At 30.8% G+C, this 22,486-nt stretch overlaps 1 protein-coding gene across 1 annotated transcript; it reads right to left on the reverse strand.

The window, feature by feature from the left end:
- Positions 1-358: 358 nt before the first annotated feature.
- On the reverse strand, positions 359-21,701 carry LOC134721994 (HEAT repeat-containing protein 3-like). Its single transcript, XM_063585392.1, has 17 exons — positions 21,441-21,701; positions 20,621-20,793; positions 16,771-16,858; positions 13,995-14,095; positions 13,381-13,490; positions 12,540-12,683; positions 11,981-12,114; positions 11,440-11,496; positions 10,718-10,808; positions 10,140-10,228; positions 9,667-9,726; positions 7,363-7,439; positions 6,585-6,721; positions 5,833-5,918; positions 5,329-5,478; positions 4,242-4,415; positions 359-525 (listed from the first exon to the last, which is right to left on the reverse strand). Exons 1-17 carry the CDS (start codon positions 21,579-21,581, stop codon positions 424-426), a joined length of 1,914 nt encoding a protein of 637 aa, XP_063441462.1. The 5' UTR covers positions 21,582-21,701; the 3' UTR covers positions 359-423.
- Between the last annotated feature and the right edge of the window lie 785 nt (positions 21,702-22,486).

Raw genomic sequence — 22,486 nt, forward strand, 5'->3', positions numbered from 1 at the left:
TCAAATCACTAATGTTATCTATTCATCAAGCGATAACATGTAATATAATATTAAGCTTTTTCACAATGTTTTGCATTTTAGAAAGTTAAGTGATAAAGGGAGCAGATAATTTACTCTTATCATATCTCCTTCTTTTCAGGTTTTTATATTTAACAAAAATTATGATTGCAAACCCAAATGCCAAGCTGACCTTATCTCTTCGAACTTCCATTGCATTTAAGATTTTTGATTCCTTACATTTGAAATGAAGGTTTCAGAACGAATCATTTCATAAACTATTAATGTAAATGCAATATCAATTATTTCATTTAATGAAAGTTCACTTTGGCAAATCAAATTAAAAACAACTAATTTTCAATAAGCTTGTAAAATAATATATTTGTATAACATTTGCACTATAAAACATTCCATAATAGAACTATTTTAAGATGACTGTGTTTTGTACTTGATAAACCTGATCAAGTTAGTACGAGCTGTAGAAATAACCGGGTAATGTTCACCAAGACTTTTCTTCTTATTCTGTATCTGTGAATATATAATTTATATCTCAATATTAGAGCTTGAATGTTCTAGATTATGAACTGTGCACAGACATTATATTTAATCTTTCAGTTTGCCTTCATCTATCACTATTTAAAACTGACCAATCAGGGGTATAGATTTTATCATTGAGAAAATTCTACATTTTAAACTGTTATGAAATTATAAAGGAGGAAGTTTAAAACTTTCTGTATCTTGATGCTTCATCTAAAAATTCAAGATATCAAATTATTTATGGCTAAGAAAACTGAAAAGATCCATTGTGAATATTTCAATATTTTATCACCTGCAAGAAGACTACAGAAACTTATAAAATCAATCTAAAATCTTTAATCACACTCTTCATAATAGAAGTGTTTATTTTTCATCGAAAAGTAAACAAACAAAATCCTTCAGTGATAATGATATTGTCAATTCATAGATAAGGCATCAGTGTTGTTTACAAACATTTAAGTTTTCATGACTTTAAATAAGTTCACTACTGGTTAAATTTTTCTAATGAAAGTTTTGCTATTTTAAATAACCATCTCCCTTGATACATTGAAATAATTTTGAGGGAAAATCTATTAATTAATTTAAACATATTTATTTATAGTGGATTGGGAAACAAGTTTTGTAACTTATGTTAATCCATTTCCACTTTACCTAGTAGCGGCATTAGCCTACTCTTTTTCAAAATCTACAAGGGTGTCTTTAACGTGCAAGAGATATGACTCTCTCTTAAAACGGGTCAGCCATTTATTGTCCCCTTACGATGGACTATCATCGTTTCCTCAAGACCATACTCGCAAATGGTGTCGAGGGAGAGCCGAAAATTGAGTTCCTGAAATTTTCATCCCGAAAGGGAATCGAACCAGGAACTTTTCTGTTAGTAGTATGTAAACAAAGTTTTTTTTTGTATCAATAAACCATTGCATGGTTCAGACAAAATGAAGCTTGCTGAATGGAATAACAGAATTATCTTTTTATTTAAAAAAATCTTTCCTGTAGTATCATTCAATATGTAAAATTCTTCATGGGTATTCAAGATAATGTATTACTAAATTAGATATTGAGAAAATCGTCCAAAAGAGAATATGTGGTATGTCTTCATGTCATTTTCTCTACTATAGCAAAGTACAGTGTTTTATTATCTTTGAATTTGGATTGCAATTAAATATTTGACACAATACACTTTTCTCTTGAATGTTGACCCCAACCAGAAAAAAAAATATATTAAGAAATTTTCTTTTTATTTTCTGAAATCTCAAATAATAAAAAATTGCCCCCCCCCCCCCAAAAAAAAATGTTTTTTACACCACTCTCCAATTTTTTTTCAAGAAACCGTACATTTAGCCAAAAAAATAATCTTTCCTTCAAGTTGTGGTCATAATTAATATTTCAATTCAAATTTCCATTGGAGATGCAACCACATTCACCCTTTCAAATACATTATAAAAGTTTTATAATAGAAAATTAATATTCCTTAATCAACATAACTTTAATAGTAATTTCTTCAAGTAAATAGACAACTAATCACCTCAAGAAAAAAACAATATTTCTTTATTTTTTATTTTCTCACCTTTTTTGCCCCTAATTCCTAAACGCTTTGAGAAATAACCCCCTAAAGTCTTTGTATTATGGAAACTTGTGGTATAATTTCAGAGAGATTCATACTTTTTAACACAAGTTATTGTCTGGAATTACAAAAATACTTATTTGAACCCCTTTTTTTGAACCCCAAATTCCTGAACAGATTGGACCATAACCCCAAAAATCAATCCCAACCTTCCTTTAGTAGTTATAAACCTTGTGGTGAAATTTTATTGATTTCTATTTACTTATACTAAAGTTATTATCCGGACACCATCTGTCTTGGGATGATGCTGACAACGACAATGACGTGATACCAATATACAACCAAAAAACTTTTGCGTTAGTATAAAAATTTATACAACAAGGAAAAAACGGTTGAAATAAATTCTATTTTGCAGTTAACTTTTAAATTTTTTGCAAGCAAATAGTCTCTTTCTTCAATTATCTATCAATTTTCAGTACTGAATGATTTTTACTATTGTTTAAGGTTGGTGTCTGTTAAAACTTTTAATCCTGCTGTTATTCAGTGGTTGTTGATGTAGTTCAAAAGTGTTTCTTGTTTCTCATTTTTTTTAAAATAATAATAGTAATAAAATTGAGAATGGAAATGGGGAATGTGTCAAAGAGACAACAACCCGACCAAATAAAAAAACCACAGCAGAAGGTCACCAACAGGTCTTCAATGTAGCGAGAAATTCCGCACCCAGAGGTGTCTTTCAGCTGGCCCCTTAACAAATATATACTAGTTGTCATATAAGTAACATTATACTCATGACATAAACAAAAGTAACAACAACAATAAAATAACTGAGTTGAACACACACATATCTATATATATACAAGTAAAACTAACTAAGAGTCCCCTGTCCTCAGCTCTAAAGACTGTTTTATAAAGGAACCTGTTTTTTTCACTTGGTTTATATTAGAAGGATTTAGTAGGACTACTAGTTTTTGAGTATCAGATAGATTGGGAAACATAGGATTATCTATTGCCATGTCATTAAAAAGTTTTATACGTAAAACATTATTTATTTAACAGTGGAGGAGAAAGAGATTTTCATCTTCTAAGGTTTTACAAGTTGGACATGTTCTATTGTCTCGAGGTATTTTTAGATATCTGCCCTTCTCACTGAGCAAATTATGGTCACTTATTCTATTTATGGTGAATAAACGTCTAGTTTCAAAATTTTATATTTTAGATAAAAATTCTTGGTCTTGTTTGACTTTAATATTTTTGTAAAGAAAAAGTTTGTTATTTTCGTTCAAATTATTTATTTTATTATCCAGTAGGTCTGAATAAAATTTACTTGTTATATTCTTAATCCAAGTCTTTAGTTTGTTAACTTGTTCCATATTTCGAAAGGACATTATTTTTTGTACATCAATATTTTTTTCTTTTGTTGAATTTTTAATAAAAGTGGTCCAAGTATAAACTCCTTGTGAATCAAGGTGTTTACTTATTAAATGTATAACTTTCTTTTAGTAATGGGTTATGTTTTCAGTATTTAATCTAGCCCAATAAAGAATTGCTTGTGTTTTTATATATTTTTCTATTGGTTGTATACCAAGTTCAGCTTTAACACCTAAATCATTTGTAAATTAGCAGATGTTTTTTTAGTACCTAGAATTACAGAAATTAACATGAACCTTTTTGTAGGGAGTCTTATCCAAATTTTGGAAATTATCTATATCTTCGTTTTGGGATTTTGATCTGCCTTTTGCTCTATAATAAGATTGATATGTATCAATGTATGATATTTCAACATTATATGTTAAAATTGTTTTTTATAAGAGAATCAAAAAGATTACAGGATACATTAACAGAGAAATTTCCCAAAAAGGCTGCATGTGTTTTTAATGAAAACAGAGCTTTCCTAGCTTTTTTAGCCAAATCTGTTAAACTTGCAAAATAGATTAGACTTAGTTTCACAGTTTGAATGGTTTTACACTAGTCATTTTTGGGGCCATTTATAGCTTGCTTTTTGGTGTGAGCCAAGGCTACATGTTGAAGACCATACTTTGACCTATAATGGTTTACCTCTACAAATTTGGACTTGGTTGGAGAGTTGTCTCATTGGCACACATACATCTTTTTATATCTATAATATTAAAGAAGATAATCTTACCTGTGTTTTCAATGATGGCAGCAATGTTTTTAGTTTTTCTACCATCTGTATTTCTTTAACTATAGGATCTAAATGATCTTCTCCAAAAACATCAAACATGGCATCTAAAGATTCAGCTATCACTCTCAGATCACTTTCTTTACAACATATCTCCAACAAAAACATACCAACATCCTACAAAGATTAATGAAACAGATGAACACCAATGGAAAATTAGGCAATCAAAGAAAACTCTTTTTAGACATGATCTTTATTTTCAGTGCGAGTATGGTTGCATATTTTTTTTTCATCATATTCAGCATGCCTTCATTTTTAATCAGCAATCAAGACTTTTTCTTCTATCCTGCATATTTTCATATACCAACGGGTTATTTTCGAGGGTGTAAATTTTTCGCTTATTTTGTCGAATAAAACAAAATCACAAAAAATAAATTCTGCCAATTTAAATGCAAAGTATTGATAAAAGTTTTAAATCAGCCAAAATATTAACTGCCAAACTTTTTCCTTTACCTTATTCCATGAAAATCGTGAGATTTTACACCTCTGAAAAAAAACACACTATATGGTACATTATGTTTTTGCTTCTAGTTGATAAGTTACATGAATACTGCTCTGTACTGTAAATTTTTCACTATTTGTGAATTATATCATGAATATATTATTTACAGGGTTTCAGAGGACAAGATCATTATACTGCAAACTAATAGTTAAAGATTTTCCAGAATAGAATGAAATAAATGCAAAAGCAACGGCATATGTCCTAACTAGTTATTTGCAAAGATTTGATTTGATTTGATTTGATTTTTGGTGTTATAAGCACCACATTTAGGCTATTTTGTGGTGGCCAGTTTTTATTGGTGGAGGAAGCCGGAGTGCCAAGAGAAAACCATCAACCTTCGATAGGAAAACTGCCAATCCTAGTCAATTAAGATTGGAATCGAGTGACCTGCACCAGCTGGGTTGAGATCACAACCTGAGTGTTGACTGGCTAGTTATAAAAGTAGTAACTACTTAGACCACTTGGCCACCAAGGCCCCTTTTGGCAAGGACAGGAAAAACTTAAGATATGAAGAACATATTGATTCACCTTCAGAAATGAATTTGGTTGAAGTTGTTTAGCAAATGCACATCCAATGGTGGACACTATCCTAACAGCATTAACTTTGATGTCTGACTGTCCACACTGCTGTTCCATTTCATATAGAAACTGTAAATCCTGAGGTGACACTTCTAACAACTGCAAATAAATACACCATGTTTATCATCAACAATGCATTTTGAATTTTTGATAATTCTTCAAGATTTTAGAGTTAACTCCCCTTGCAGAAAGTAATAATGAAACTTTTACATTTTTTTTTAAAGGATGAGTATATCTTTATCATCAGGATCTAAAATCTGACATCATTAATTGTATTGATTTTCAGTTTTCACATTTCATTGACAATTGCATTCACAAAATGTGTATGGTAATCTTTATAAGTTTGCCCTCACTCTGACCCAGTAGCCACCCTTTATGAAAATTAATATATAACACATCAAAATTGTATATTTATAACTATAGATACAAGGGATACACTGAAGACAATGTTACCTTAGGTGATTCCAGGTCGGCAAGTTTTTGGACAACAGCCCTCATACAACTAGTGACAGCCTCTAACAATTCAAGATTCTTCATCACTGTTACAAAAGAAGTGGATGCGTGAATAAGCTAGTCTAAAGGACTTTGTATCCCCCCTTAAATTTACCTCGTCAAAAAGAGCCTTCACTGTGCAGGAAAAACAACCAAGGATTTATCAGATATTCTATTTCTTGAAAATGACAAATAATTTATAAAAGTAGGCAATTAAATAGCTTTCTTGAAAGACTGAATGCAAGAACTAGTTACACCAGAAATTAAGTTTCTGCTAACAAACTTAAAAGAAATTATGAAGCAAAACCTATAATTCTTTGTTGCTCCTCTAAATGGCAGGAATGGCTATTACTAATGGAAACTTAAATAATAGTTGATACTGCAATGGATCAGATTAGGGAAAGAATTACAGAACAAAAACTTTAACTTGACTGTATGGAAATCTGTTCAATAACTTAATTATCATGACATACATGAACAAATATATTGTAAATATCATATATGATAATATATGTTTCTCTCAACAAAGGGATATAACTCCAATCTCTAATTACAACAATTTGTAAATTTTCAAGTCAATGAAGAAAGTCAAGTTACCCATCAGTTTTACTCAAATTTTACCAAATTTTCAGACATCCTTATACTTATAAACCAATCAGTGAGGAGGCTATATTAATTAAAAAAAATCCCAGAAACCCAAGAAACTAACTTACCTATCTGTGATGATGACAATTTGACCAATCCACTCCAGACAGTATGTAGATTATCCATTCCTCCAAGATGTGTTATCTCTAAAGAACTGACTAAGTTGTTACAACATAGCAAGGCATAAATCTGTAACCTTTCAAAACTAAAAAAGAAAATGAAAATGCAAAATTTGCCTTAATTGTTTTTGCCTTTATTATCATGGTTATCACGAAACAGACAAATCCTATAGCACAAACAAATTTGCAGCTTCAGATATTAAAGACACATGTTTATTCCCAAAAACTTATAATACATTTAAGTATAATTTTCTGGGTTTATCAAGTTTGGATGATGTCTCATATATATACATATACCACATAACTGATATTTCTTTCATACTCATGAATAGTAATACAGGGTTATTGCATGAATATTGGGGAATATTGTCCAGAGTAGAATTTTATATTGCAAGAGCTTGCGAGTGCAATATATGTTCTACAAACCGTAGTTTTTAGGTCATAATGATATTTTTTTTACTCTTTGCAGGCCATGGGTTTTAAAAGCATAAAAACAAAGTTTATCTATAATATTGAAGAATTAGTTTACCTCTGAAGATCTGTTTTGATGAATGTGTATTTAGCAGCTGATTAAGTAATTCAAAAGCAGGAAGTTTATTAAGTTTTATTTTTATATGCATTTTTATTTATTGATACTAACATGTAAAAGTTTATCTTTGAATTTTTTTTTATGTACACTCATCCGACAAAAACAATACTGTGACATATTAAGTTCAAATTACATTACCTTTTCAAAATATCTGTTTGTTTGTCTATATTCTGTAATAATGGCACTATTTCAACTGGCTCTATTTTTTGTAATACCTATGGACAAATGGTGAAAAACTTAAAAAGTATTGTTCATGTTTAATAGCATAAAACAACTCTATTCCCCCAATAACAATGACTTCTTTGTTAAATCCTGTTTTTTAACTTACAACCAGATGTTCCGCAGGGCGCAGCTTTATACGACCACAGAGGTTGAACCCTGAACGGTTGGGGCAAGTATGGACACAACATTAAAGCTGGATTCAGCTCTAAATTTGGATTGTGATTAAAAAGTTGACACAGCACATGTTTCTGACACAGAATGAATGTGGTCTAATAAACTTAAACTTTTTGTTTTGCCTTTGAGCAATTCACTATGCTGTCGAATATTAATCCTCTCAAAAAAATGTTTGAAGAAAATTTTCTTTTTTCTTATTAAATTTCAAATGAGAAAAATTGAAATTGACCTTTTTTTTTCACATCCCCTTTTCCTTTATTCCAAAACCAATCTCAATTCAAATTTCTAATGGAGTTTGCAACAAAAATTACTCATTTAAATACATCATAAAATATTAAAATGTAAAAAAGTGCTTGTTAGCACTGAATGGTAAAGATGGTTTTAATTTATCAGTTGGTAGTAAAAGTGAATATACATTGTATATTGTATAAAACAATGATTTAAGTTGATTCAACTACTATTCTGGACAAAGAAAGATAACTGCAATTGAAATTTCTTACTATTACATAGTATTGTGCAATTATATATTTCTTGCTATTGCGCAATACTGTGCAGTTAAAAATACTTGCTATTGCACAATACTGTGCAATTGAAGATTTCTTGCTATTGCGCAATACTGTGCAATTGAAAATTGTTTGCTATTGCACAATACAGTGCAATTGAAGATTTCTTTTTATTGCTGAGTACTGTGCAATTGAAAATTTCTTGCTATTGCACAATACTTAGTATAATAATTTTGGATCCTGATTTGGAACAACTTGAAAACTGGGCACATAATCAAAAATCTAGGTACATGTTTGGATTCAGCATATCAAAGAACCCCAAGAATTCAATTTTTGTTAAAATCAAACTAAGTTTACTTTTGGACCCTTTGGACTTCAATGTAGACCAATTTGAAAACAGGACCAAAAATTAAGAATCTACATACACAGTTAGATTTGGCATATCAAAGAACCCCATTTATTAAATTTTTGATGAAATCAAACAAAGTTTAATTTTGGACCCAGATTTGGACCAACTTGAAAACAGTGCCAATAATCAAAAATCTAAGTACATTTTTAGATTCAGCATATCAAAGAACCCCAAGGATTCAATTTTTATCATAATCAAACTAATTTTAATTTTGGACCCTTTGGACCTTAATGTAGACCAATTTGAAAACGGGACCAAAAATTAAGAATCTACATACACAGTTAGATTCAGTTTAATTTTGGACCCTTTGGGCCCCTTTTTCCTAAACTGTTGCGACCAAAACTCAAAAAATCAATACCAACCTTCTTTTTATGGTCATAAACCTTGTGTTTAAATTTCATAGATTTCTATTCACTTATACTAAAGTTATGGTGCGAAAATCAAGAAAAATGCTTATTTGGGCCCCTTTTTGGCCCCTAATTCCTAAAGTGTTGGGACCTCAACTCCCAAAATCAATACCAACCTTCCTTTTGTGGTCATAAACCTTGTGTTTAAATTTCATTGATTTCTGTTTACTTAAACTTAAGTTATTGTGCAAAAACCAAGAAAATGCTTATTTGGGCCCTATTTGGTCCCTAATTCCTAAAATTTTGGGATCAAAACTCCCAAAATCAATCCCAACCTTCCTTTTGATGGTCATTAACCTTGTGTTAAAATTTCAAAGATTTCTATTCACTTTTACTAAAGTTAGAGTGCCAAAACTAAAAGTATTCGGACGACGACGACAAAGACGCCAATGTGATAGCAATATACGACGAAATTTTTTGCGGTCGTATAAAAACTTGACAAATAATTAATTAGAATTGGAAGGTGTATATCTTTTGATTTGTAAGCATGGAATTTTTGTTAAAATTCTGAGTACTGTATTTACAAATGTTTAAATAGTTTGCATTTATACTGGAACTAGCTTTTTATAGGACTATTGATGTTTTTAATACTGATATTTAAGGTCTAAAAATTTCCATCATGTTTCAGAAGACAATTTTGACCTTAAGACAATCTATATCTTGCTATATCCAACATAGATATCTATATGTTATTTAAAGTAATATAAAATATTTAAACATAACTTACTTTTGTAAATATATGGTTTGATGTTATAGCATTCTGTACTTCTGTTGATACATCTGATGGCTACAAAGAAATAAAGAGTAAACCATAGATGTCTTAAAAATCTTTCATAGGCATTTGTAAATTCTTCATTAATCATCTGTCATAGTGCTGTATATTTTTTTAATCAAAGTTCATTTTTATTTTATTATATATATTGGTGCATTTTTTTTAAGACATATAAACATTTTATTCCTAAATATTTCCTGTATTAATACATTTGATTCTTTTAAATACTGAATTCTTCAATATATAGTGCACGTTGATCGAACTGAATTATATTTTGAAATATCAAGATTATAATGCACATCTATCATACAAAATAGACATTTTACTTTGAGATAAGAGTGTCAGATTCAGGTCACATATATTTTTAATTTAAATGCCATCAAAACAAAGCACTAAATTCTACAATAACTAACTAAAGTTATACTTACTGAGAAATTGTCAGGTGTGTCCTCCATGTTAACGTCTACTGACATTTCATCAGAACTTGACTCACTGGTGTCAACCTCTTCCCAATCATCTAAAATAGCAACAAAGTTAGTTTAGTTCTTTTCTGTAGTTAAACATGGTTTGATGTGTATAAACCAAATATGATACAATCGTTAATAACTGTATCTTAACTATTCGTTGAATAAAAAGTACTTTATTCTGTTAATCTGCATTTTTTTTAGTAACAGGACATGAAATTTTGATCAACATTGGTTGTTATTTGTTGCTGTACATAGATCATTAATTACTCGTTTGTTCTTTTGTATTTAAATCAGATCTTTAGTTTTCTTGTTTGAATCTCAAGTTGTGTATAAGTTTAGCTGAATGTGATTTTTTTTTTCCATTTTCAAATTTTATGCAAAATGTTTGGGTTATGACAGCAATCAAACCTTCTGAACAACAAATGTTAGTAATTATCTCCAGAGCAATCTGTTGTGCCTTCAGTTTGTTTGTTTTTCATTTTCAAATTGTATGCAAAATGTTTGGGTTTTGACACCAATCAAAAGATCACATTATATACCTTCTGAACAGCAAATGTTTGTTATAATCTCCAGAGCAATCTGTTGTGCCTTCAGTATATTGGTTACATTGTCAGAACTTCCTGATTTCTTCTGTAATATATTCATGACATAGATACATTATTTTTATTTAACAATATTGATAAAGATATACACATTTTAGTAATCTTTATATTGGATCAAATAAAAAATCAAGTATGGAAGTGCAAATCCCTTCCCCATAAATATAAAGTATATTTCTTCAAGTAAAACCTGCTCCCGACAAACAATAACGGGAAAAAATACAATGTTGCACCTGTCCTAAGTCTGGCCTTTGTTACAATGTATATCTTATATGTTGTTTTTTTTTAAATTTTGTTTATTTATAGGTTTTGAAGTTTAGTATGTGGTCTATTTTCGCTGAGGACCAGCCTCCTGATTCAAGATTTTTTTTCTGTGTTGAAGACCTATTGGTGGCCTTCAGCTGTTTCCAGCTCTCGTTGGGTGGGTTGTTGTTTCTGTAACATGTTCCCCATTTCCATTCTTAATTTCATAAAGAATATTGATATATTTTTTTTATAATGGACCAGATGTAAAGTGGTCTAACCCAAAGCTAAAGTGCTTGACCAAATAAGTACTCAATATTGACTATACTGTTATTGTTTTTCATGCACATTAAATTGCTCACGAATTCATACAGCATTAGAATGATTAAAATATATATATATATCAATGAACTAAGTACCGTTGTTTTTTCTTTTTCTTGTGGTTTTTCAGCATGGCCATTCCCATTTGTAGCTTCCTGTAAAAAAGAAAAATGAATTTTCACACTTAGTCAGTTGATATATCATGTAATACACATTAAATACTTTACATGGAAAGTAATCCAGAATAAACATTATCTTTAAAATATGTGGTTGGAGAGATTTGGAAATGGTTGCATTTTACAAACATACATGTATCCTGCATAATTATTTTTTTTGTCTAAATGTCCATTTATAGTCGGAAAAGACATTAAATGTGGATTTGATACTTTCATATGATGTACAGAAAATATCAAGGTTAAGAAGATTGTTCTTTAAAGACTTGTTCATCAGCACAGGTTCGTTTCTAATACATATGATATAGACTTAAAAGTCTCAAATTTTTACAACCACTTTCAAAATGTTTATTGAAACAATTGTCTCCAGTCAGTTATTAAATATAGACAATACTATATTACTATGGTAAATGTTTTCCCCAAGAAGACAGAAACATCCTGATCACATTTTAAAAACAACATTTACCTGACTTTTCCCCTGTACATCATTTCTGAGAACTTCCACAGCATCAACCATTAATACATGTGATAAAGTTTGTACAACTACTGTCAGGAGGTTGTTGGAAGTAAAGTCATCATCACTTATATTGGTTATAATACCTGCAATCAAATCATGATTTGTCAAATTAGGCAACACATGTTCTAAACATCTTCTCATGTCTAATCAAACTGCTAATGTTAGGAAATATATATATTTAGTTAAACAATCAACCTTCTACAAACTAACTTATGAAAGTTGCCAAACACCTTGAAATCTAAAGATTATATTGTATTTGTCTTCTCATTTATATTCCATTTTCTATTCTATTATAATTAATGAGGTTGCCATTCCAATGATTCTTTAATGTTGCTTTTACACATTTCAGAGAAAAGATTTCAGTATTATTTCAAAATTGTTCAAGTTAAAAAGTGTTGGAAATTGGCATATTTGATCCACTATTTTATATAAACTTTTAACAACACATTTATGGCAAACAACCATCATCAGCCATAAAATTATAATGCCAAATAACAAACAACCTTACCAACAACTAAAGTTTTTAGCAATGCATGCTGGGAAGACAAGGCATCATCTGCTATAATACTCTCTAATAGACTAGCTTTGTCAGGTAATCTGCATAATGAAATCAGTTCTTTATTCTCCTCTGTCACGGTCTGTAGACACTGAGCTGTAATTTGTAAAAACATGATTTTACTTTCAGTACATGACAGTAAATGTGTTAGGTACAAACTACTGAATATGTGTTAGCCTTAAAAATATATTGTTTTTTCTGACTGAACAAGGTTGCTGCCTCATTGATTTATATTCTTATCTTCTTTTATATACAGGTGTACTTGCTAAGTGATTTTGGTCATTGTGTTATATTGGATTGATTCACTCTGAAATATTCCATAAGTATTATATGACAGGGTCTCATTTAATCAGAGATTTCACTACCGGTATATATCCCGCTATTCCCCAGTGATTTCGTAAACACAACCAAGGGAGATTATAACAGGATGAGCCTGTGTGTATTATACCTATGAACTAATACAAAACATAGCAACAATCTGTTCAGTTCTTCTGTTTCATTTCTATTTGATGCTTTGCTAACCTTATAGTCTCAAATTGCTGATATTTGTTTGCAAATTCATTTTATACATTTTGTGTATGTTATTAAAAACATCTAGATCTGTGTTGATAAGATAAAATAGTACACAACATGACAAGGTCATCAATTTATTGCAGTTTATTTCAAATTCACTTGAAACATGTTAGACTGATTTTTTAATTTATTCATGCATAATGCTTTCTATAGATAAAACAGTGTGTATTTTAATATGTTGTTTATTCAAAGCTAGTGTATTAAACAATATTGTTCTTACCAACAGCTATAGACAATTCATAGCCATATATTTTATACTGTAAACATGGCCACAACAAATGAACCAAATTTTCCTTGTTGAATATCTTCACAGCCACTTCTGAAGCTTCACTGAAAAGTTGAATCAGAACAGAAATATTTGACTTGGTCAGAGAATTGTCCGGTTCTTTTATTTTATTCCAAAACTTTAATTTTATATTGCTCAATTCCTTGATATCAAGTATATCCCAGAATAAGTCACCTTAATGCTATATCGAGTTATTGATGCTATCAGTCACATTGTTGTTTTTGTCAATCTTGTATGCTGACACTTTTGATGTTCAAAAATTCTCTCTTATCTATCTGCCAGGCCAACACCATAATACTATACTCACAGTTTTTATATCTTGCTACCCTCCCAACGGACTAGAGATCTTTTAAAGCTTTGTTAAATTTAAAAGTAAATGTATGACTGACACAGACAATTGCTTCACAAATATCTCCCAGTATCTAAAACATTATCCCAATTCATTTTCTGTTTTCGTACCTATCTATTTTAAACCCACATACAATAATTTCCACAATTGAGTGAACAGTAATTTAAATTATAAGTATGTGTTTCATATTATACCATACCACAAATTCCATAATATATGTGTTGCTTCTGTAAATATTTCTATTCTCAAATCACGAAGCTTTTTCAAACTTATTTGATCAGGGTTCCAGCCAACTTCAAACTAGAAAAGAAAAGAAAATTTCAGTAAGGGCCTTGATTTAACATTTCAGTGTGACACACAAATAACAATTTTAACTAGATATCATTGAGATGGTGGCCATCTCTGTGGGCCCCCGCTGTCAATAATGTGGGGTAAATAAGTTGTATGGATAATCTGATATGAAGCATTATTTGAAGTTATTACATAGTCTCACGTGTGATTTTAATCTAATATTTTACCTAAGTTAAAACTGATAAATATTCTCAACTTACTTTCATAGAATAATAGTGATATGACTGCATGATGTGAACTCATTGTTGACTACTCTAAGGTGACTTCTGGATATATGGATTGATATTTGAACAAAATGTTTAAAGGTGCTGCCCAATTGATATTTGTCACATATTTTAAGTATTATGCCTTCAATATATTATGACCCACCAAGTATAAAGTATGAAATATTTAGGGTTCTCGAGAGGTAGAGCTGACACAATTTGTTAAGAACAACGAACAGATGGACAGACCGACAGACTGACTTTTGACCTAGGATGCATACATTATGACACATTCTCTGGTGTTGGTTAATATATGTGTTAAGTTGAAAATGATTGTCAGGTATAAAGTATGAAATAATAACAGATGTCCTCTCAAAATATAGTGTGGATCAAATTTGTTAGCGATGGACAGACCAACAGACAGACAGACCTTTGACCTAGGAAGTGGTACATACATCATGACACACCCTCTAGTGTTGGTTGAAATGGATGTCAAGTATAATATTTAAAATCATAACGGTTCTCAAGATATAGAGCGGACACAATCTTCACAACAGGACACAGGGTTGTCAACTGAAACCAAAGTTTTTTTTACGTTGACCTTTGACCTAGGAAGTTGTACATACATCATGACACGCCCTCTGGTGGTGGTTAAAATGGATGTCAAGTATAAACTTTGAAATCATAACGGTTATCTAGATATGGAGCGGACAGGATCTTCACCACAGGACACAGGGTTGTCAACTGAAACCAAAGTTTTTGACCTTGACCTTTGACCTAGGAAGTTGTACATACATCATGACACACCCTCTGGTGTTGGTTAAAATGGATGTCAAGTATAAACTTTGAAATCATAAGGGTTCTCACGATATAGAGCGGACACTAAAGTGTTACGGACAGACTGATCACTATAGGGCGACCCGCCTCAGGCGGGGCCCTAATTAAAATATGTATGCAAACAAAGTAAAGCAAAATGGTCATGTGGTATACAATTTGTAAAATTTTGACTCTAGAATTTCATAAGGTTAAGTTCGACATAGATATCAATTATCTTTTAAATCTGTGAGGACTATTACCAGAAGTATCCATGTAGTTTGGTGGTCACCTCTAACATGGAGGACAATGTATAATTTAAGATATTGGGAGTCATTTAGGAATAAGTTAACATAACAGATGTTTCAAAAAGTCTTATGTTAAACTGCAAAATTAACAGAAAGAATAAATTTGAAATAGCATACACGTTTAATACCAGTATGCTTGAATTAACTTTTTGTTGAAAACTTTTCACAAAAAGATATTACTCAAACTTACTGTACCTTGCAAATATCAATTTGAAATACTAGCACAAATACAAATGTAGATAATTTGAAAAAGGAGTAAGTTCGGTAAGGGTCATATTTGGCCTCAATTATAAAGTTCAGAGTTACAAGATAATAAAGGTCTAAAGTTGCCTTAAAGACATGTTAGAAAGTTAAACAGAACTGTTTTTGTCAAAGTTTAATTCTATGACGTTGATTTTTACATCCAAAAAAGGTCAAAATAAGGGATTTTGGCAAAATATGACAAAATCAGCTAGATTTCGGCCAAATAAGGGACCAGGAAACATAGAGCGCAGGCGTCGACAAGCTTAAGATTCAAATAAGAAATTCGAAATGTCTTCACGAACATTATTTTAAAAGATCTTTGTTGTCTACGTATGCGCTCTTTGTTTCCTGTCCAATGATCAATGGAAATTCACCCATTTTCATTGATTTTTTGGTGAAAAATCAATATGAGTACAACTTGTGACGTCATACTGAAATGCAGAAATGTAAAATTTTCAACAAAATGGTTTATATCCTAGCTAGTCAATGTGTTGGCTATAATTTAGCGTGATATTGGTCGATAAATCCGAATTTAAAATTTACGCAAAAAAAACGGGGCCATTTTATGACCTTATCGAACATACTCCTTTGTCTGAAGTGGTAAGATTTCACAAAAAGCAAAAGCAAAACATAAAAGATTCAAAGAAAACAACAAATGACTATGCAAGAAAAATTATAACTTAGATATATTCGTACTTTCAAAGTTTTTTTTATTTATAACTAATATCCAGGTATAAATGTATAAATTTTAACAAATTGTTCAATCATCATGATCATGTCATTACAAAAAGATTGAACTGTAATGAGTCAATTGACATATTTTATTTAAGGAATGACTGTACTATTTTTTCTGTCGATGAAGAAATAACATAAAAAATAGTACAGTCATTTCTTATAATTTAATTCTAAATTCCATTTTAAACTCTAGAAAACCATGAAAAATTTATGACGTCACGGTCACAAGACTAAATTATGTATATGGGCTCATAACAAAATAACGTCAGCCAATCAGAGGACGCATAACATCCAAAATTAAATTATAAAGTTATAAACAAACCTGTGAAAACAAGGCTACAAGTGGAGTCAACACATCCTTCTTGACTAGAACCTCACATGCATCAATGCCTCCATCCACTGTTATATTTCTACACAAAAAAAAATAGATTATTTTAAATTGTTATGATACAGCTGTTCCAGTACAAAATTAATTTCAGCATTATCTTGATCTATTAATGAACAATATGATTTTTTTTATCATGTATTATTGAGAATTTTGCATCATAAGTAAGTTGTTTACTAGTATTCTAACTGACCGTTTGTTGTCGTGGTCTCAGGACGAAAATCATATTATAGACAACCAATTTGGATTCCAACCAGGACGTTCGACTATTGATGCTATATTTACTCTGCATGGAATTATTTCACATACTCTTCAACATAAATTAAAATTATATTGTGGTTTCGTTGATATCCGAAGGGTGTTTGATAAAGTGGACAGAAGAATTTTGATATACAAATTTCTCAAATCTGGAGTTAGCAGTAAATTCGTATCAATGGTCAATTCTATTTATTCATCTGTGCGTTTACGTGTGCGGTCTGGTGGAGTACTATCAGAGGCTTTTGACAATCACATTGGTGTAAAACAAGGCGAGCCCTTATCTCCGTTACTTTTCTTATTCTTTATAAATGACATTATTCAAGATATCTCCACCGATGTAAACGAAGATGTCATATCTTTGAATGGAATCCTTATATATATCTTATACTTTTTGCTGACGACACCGTTTTATTTGGAAAAACACTGACTGTTCTGCAACACTTACTTGATAAACTTTAACTTTACTGCAATAAATGGAATTTCGAAGTCAATGCTGATAAAACCAAAGTAGTGGTATTTAGAAATGGATTTAGACCAGTAGACACTAATTTTTTCTATGATAATAAGGAACTGCAAGTTGTAAATTCATATGTGTACCTTGGTGTATTATTACATTACAACAGAAAGTTTTTACATACTCAGAAACGTTTAGCACAAGAAGGATCTAGAGCCATGTCATCTTTAATGAACTCTCGCAAACAATTTTTCTTCACTCCAGAAGAACAGATGTTTCTTTTCGACAGTATGGTCAGATCCATTTTAGGCTATGCATCAGAAATATGGGGTTTCCATTGTGCTAAAGATATCGAACTTATCCATAATCATTTTTGTAGATTTGTGTTAAAAATTGGGTAGAAATGTACCAACATGCTTTTTATATGAGGAACTTGGCCATTTACCTCTTTTTATTGTTAGAAAACAAAATATATTGAAATATTGGTTACATATTATTACAAATAAACCAAAAGTTGTATATGATGTGTACAAACTCTTGTATGACGATGCTATCAATGGTTATGTAAACTGGGCCTCAAATATTCGTGATATGTTATATGATCTTGGTTTAAATTATTTATGGCTAAACCAAGATGCTAGCACAATTTGTATAAATAACAATAAAACTCGTATTAAAGATCAATACTTGCAGAATTGTCAACTACTATTCAAGAATGTAGTAAACTGTCTTTTTATAGTACATTTAAATTAACTTTTTATATTGAAAAATATCTGTCTTCTAGCAATAATGTTAATCTGTTAACAAAGTTACGCAGTGGAACATTAAAGTTAAATATTGAAGTTGGCCGTTATAATAATATTCCTAGAGAGAATCGTTTATGTGAATGTTGTAAAATGTGTGTTTTTGAAGATGAATACCATTTTGTTCTTGTTTGTCCATCTTATAGATCTGTACGAACACAATTTTTACCAAAGTACTATTATCATTGGCCTAATAATATTAAACTATTAAATTTACTACAAGCTTCTAGTATAAAGTCTCTTACGATCAAATTTTGTAATTATGTAAAAGCTGCCTGGAATATTCTATCTTCTATAGTCTCATAACTTAATATATATGTCATTGTATCATACTATAATTGTTCTCTGTTGTCTATTCATGTTTTATATTATGTAATATATGTTGTTAATTTTGCCATAGCATGTCTATGCTTTGCAATAAAGATTCAAGATCATAAAATGTTTTTTTTGTAATTGTGCAAGTAATTTTCTGCAGCTTTAGTACATGTACATGTAGTATTCAATAAAGCTTTATTCAAAAACTTTTTCAAACAAAGTTACATGTATCTTCTTTTCTTGTTTTGTGTGCTTAGATAATCACATTTTACAATAAATTTACTTCATCTACTTTTTTTTGTGATAACTTTTATTTTTAGACATTAGGCCACACCAATTTAAATTCTTGTTCTACGGATTTTTGGACTCCAAAATTTGGGGCGAGCGAGCGATTTGAAAATTTAAACAAAAAAATATTTATTTTGCAAATTCTTGAGGCGAAGCTTGAAAAGTAAAGGCGAGCGATTATAATTTTTTTTTGTAAACATAAAATAGTAAGTTTCGACAATATTAAAACTTGATTTATCACTTGTACTTTGTTCTTTCTTTAATTTCTGAAGTATTTTTTCCCTGTTCACCAAGAAATAATTAAATCTGGTCTATATATGTGTGACTGACAATGAGACAATTCTCCTTCTAAGTCATGTTCAGTTTGGGGGCAACCCCTTAATGTTATAAATATCCCTTTTTCATGTTTTATGAGTGATCAATATAAGTTATAATATATTTGTTTGTACAAAAGGGCTCATATTTTCTCAAAGAACTACATCTATCGTATTAAATGGTCAAAACATGTCCAAGAATTTTGTAATATTCCTGGACTTTAACCATGTTAACACATTTACTTTAACAGTTTAATATTATTCAAAATAAGTGGACCCCTTTTTTAGAAAAAAGTTGTTTAAAATATGATGTAACTTTCCTCTTTTAGAGTACAAAATTCTAAGTTTTCAAAGGTTTTGAATAGAAGAACTATACAACTCCTTGGTATTTCTAATTTCTTTTCTACATCAGTAAAATGACCCCTTGTCTGAGGGAAGATTGTTCTTAACCTGATAATAACAAACACAGATAAAAGTACGACCTTTTACATGGGGCTTTGATACAGACCAAACAACAAGCTATACAGGGCCCCAAAATTATTAGCGTACACAATTCAAACAGGAAAACCAACGATCTAATTTATATATCCAAACGGGAAAATACCAATGAACAACATCATTAAACGATAATTGCTGATCGACAGGCCCCTGAATCAATCAGGACAGGTGCATAAACATGCAGCGGCTATGGATAGTTTTGTTTGCCAGCATACAATATAATTGCCGTTGAAGGCAAATCCTTCAGAAGTTCTGTACTTTATTCTAACAACGAACATATTTTGATAGGGAATATAAGTAAGGGGAAAAGAAACCAATGTTTTGTTCTTTACCGGTATATATTTCCGCTTTTATAAATTCATATGGGAGCACTCCTTCTTTGGATAAATAGGTTTCATGCTGAAACAAATATTCTCACAGATATTTAAGAAGTGTGGTGGTGTGCTTTTATGTTTAAAATCGTTATATACAGGTTAGACTGTGATTTTAAAAACAAATGTTGATATATTTTTATAATATTTACGAAAAAAACGGTGCGGGAAATGGACATGATTACATTTCCGGATGCGGGAAGATAAAAAAAATAAAAAAATTCTGTTTTGAGAAAAATAGGTGTGGGCGGGTCCGTCGAACAAGGAATCAAATTGGTGTGGCCTTATGGAAACTCAAAATATTTCCTTTTGTTTTGCCAAGTAAAAGATAACAATTTCTTCCAATCAAAATTGACAATAGAAAGATTGCTGAAATTTTTAAGGACTTTGAACTTCCTCAGCCATTCTAAATTAATTGTGAAATGGTCATGTGTTTTTTTATTGTTGTTAACATTGCTTTCATGACATGTACAAAAATGTAAATACCTAATTGCTCCTAATGCCTTTATGCTAACTTGAGGACTGGTATCTACAAATAATGGTGCCAATATCTTGATACAATCTTTCTGTAGCAGTATGTTTATATGTGCTGGGTTAGATACAAGGTTGGCTAGAGAAGCACAACCACATTCTCTGGTTTCCTCATTTACACTGGATAACTGAAAAAATATACACAATTAGAAGTCATCAAACTGAGGAAAACAGGAAGATAAACAATCAATTCAAATATGCCAACATTCTGGTTTTTCAAATTTTTACATCTGGCAAGGGTATTCTAATTTTAATCTGGGATGCCTTCCTATAGGCTATGATGTCATTACGCTGAAGCCAATTCTTTACGTCTGACTTTTGCAAGAAAATTTGGGTCTCTGTGAAAACTGTTAAAATATGGAAAAATAAAAGTTGGCAGGTAGGTGAAACTTTGAAAACATATATGAAGAGATCGATGCCCGATTTATATAATTCCAAGGCCGTCAGTTGGCACCAGAAGCGACGAAGCAGCGTATCTATTTTGGGTGGGCAAATATCCACTTTTTGATTTAGGACGAGCTCAGACGCCCCGGCACCATCTTGTTTGGCAAAACAGACGTTGGATGTCAGAGTAATCTCGGACTTCATGGTCCCAGCTTGTCTGGCAAAACAGCCGTTGAATATCAGAGTAATCTCGGACTATATGCCAATATGGACTCCCAAGCTTGGGTAAAACAGTATTGTCATTTGCTGCTATTTACACCTAGCTTGTGCCACATTGCCATGGATTAATCAATTGAGTGAGTTTGAGTACATTAAAAACTTTATGTTAAACCTGTTCAATAATAGGTTGGAGAGAAAAGTTTGTTGTTGATGTTTCTTCAAATTCAATCTCAGTTTCAAAGTCTTTGACACTTGGAAGACCAGTTGGCTGTTGCTGCTTTGCTTTAAACTTCTTTTGTTTTGATTTCCCCATTGCATATTACTTTCATTTTGACATAAAAATCCTAAAATTAAATGATAACTTATCGAAATACGATTTTTTGGCGATTTGCATGTGGCCTGAAGAACTGGTTTACGGTTACAAAATTCCAGTTAACTTCCGGTTGATATAAAAATAGAGAATAGGATGGAAAAGCACAAATATTTCCGGAATTAAGTTAAAAATATGCAACTACTACCTAATGATTACCAATGCAATATTGTTATAGATGGGCCAATAATGGATTGATCTACATGCCGTATACCAAGCTACAGTAACTGACCAAAAGCATTCCTCTGGGCCAATAATGGATTGATCTACATGCCGTATACCAAGCTACAGTAACTGACCAAAAGCATTCCTCACTTTATTTTTTTTCTATCTATTCATTAAAAACACATTTAAAAAAAAATGTTTTGAGGGCTTTTTGGTTGGATTTTGATCAACAAGGCCTTAAAAGACGTAGAATTGTCTAAAGTACGTTTGTTTATTTGGTAATAGTTTGGTCCTCAGGTGTTTTTGTTTTTCTCTCGATATGAACTTATGCAATAAATTTTTATACTTTTATTTGGTTGAATATGTCACCGTCATATTTATGTGTCTATTAAATGGTTATTCATCAGTTCATTTGTTTCATTCATTCATTCATTCTATTTTCTGTTTTATCATACTCATTATGACGATTGACCGAGACTGACGACATTTCTAATATACGTCACTGCACAATTTCATATATACACGTCACTTAAAACCTGAAAGATTTAAATAAAATAAATTATTCCATATTGATAAAATATTAGTAGGTTTTTCTATATGAATGGGATTTTGAATAAATAAGCATATTCACCTGCGTAAAAATGATATTCACCGCGCAAAACGTCGCGTGCTTTTACGTGTAT

Source organism: Mytilus trossulus, chromosome 6, assembly GCF_036588685.1.
Source record: "Mytilus trossulus isolate FHL-02 chromosome 6, PNRI_Mtr1.1.1.hap1, whole genome shotgun sequence".
NCBI classification, from domain to species: domain Eukaryota; kingdom Metazoa; phylum Mollusca; class Bivalvia; order Mytilida; family Mytilidae; genus Mytilus; species Mytilus trossulus.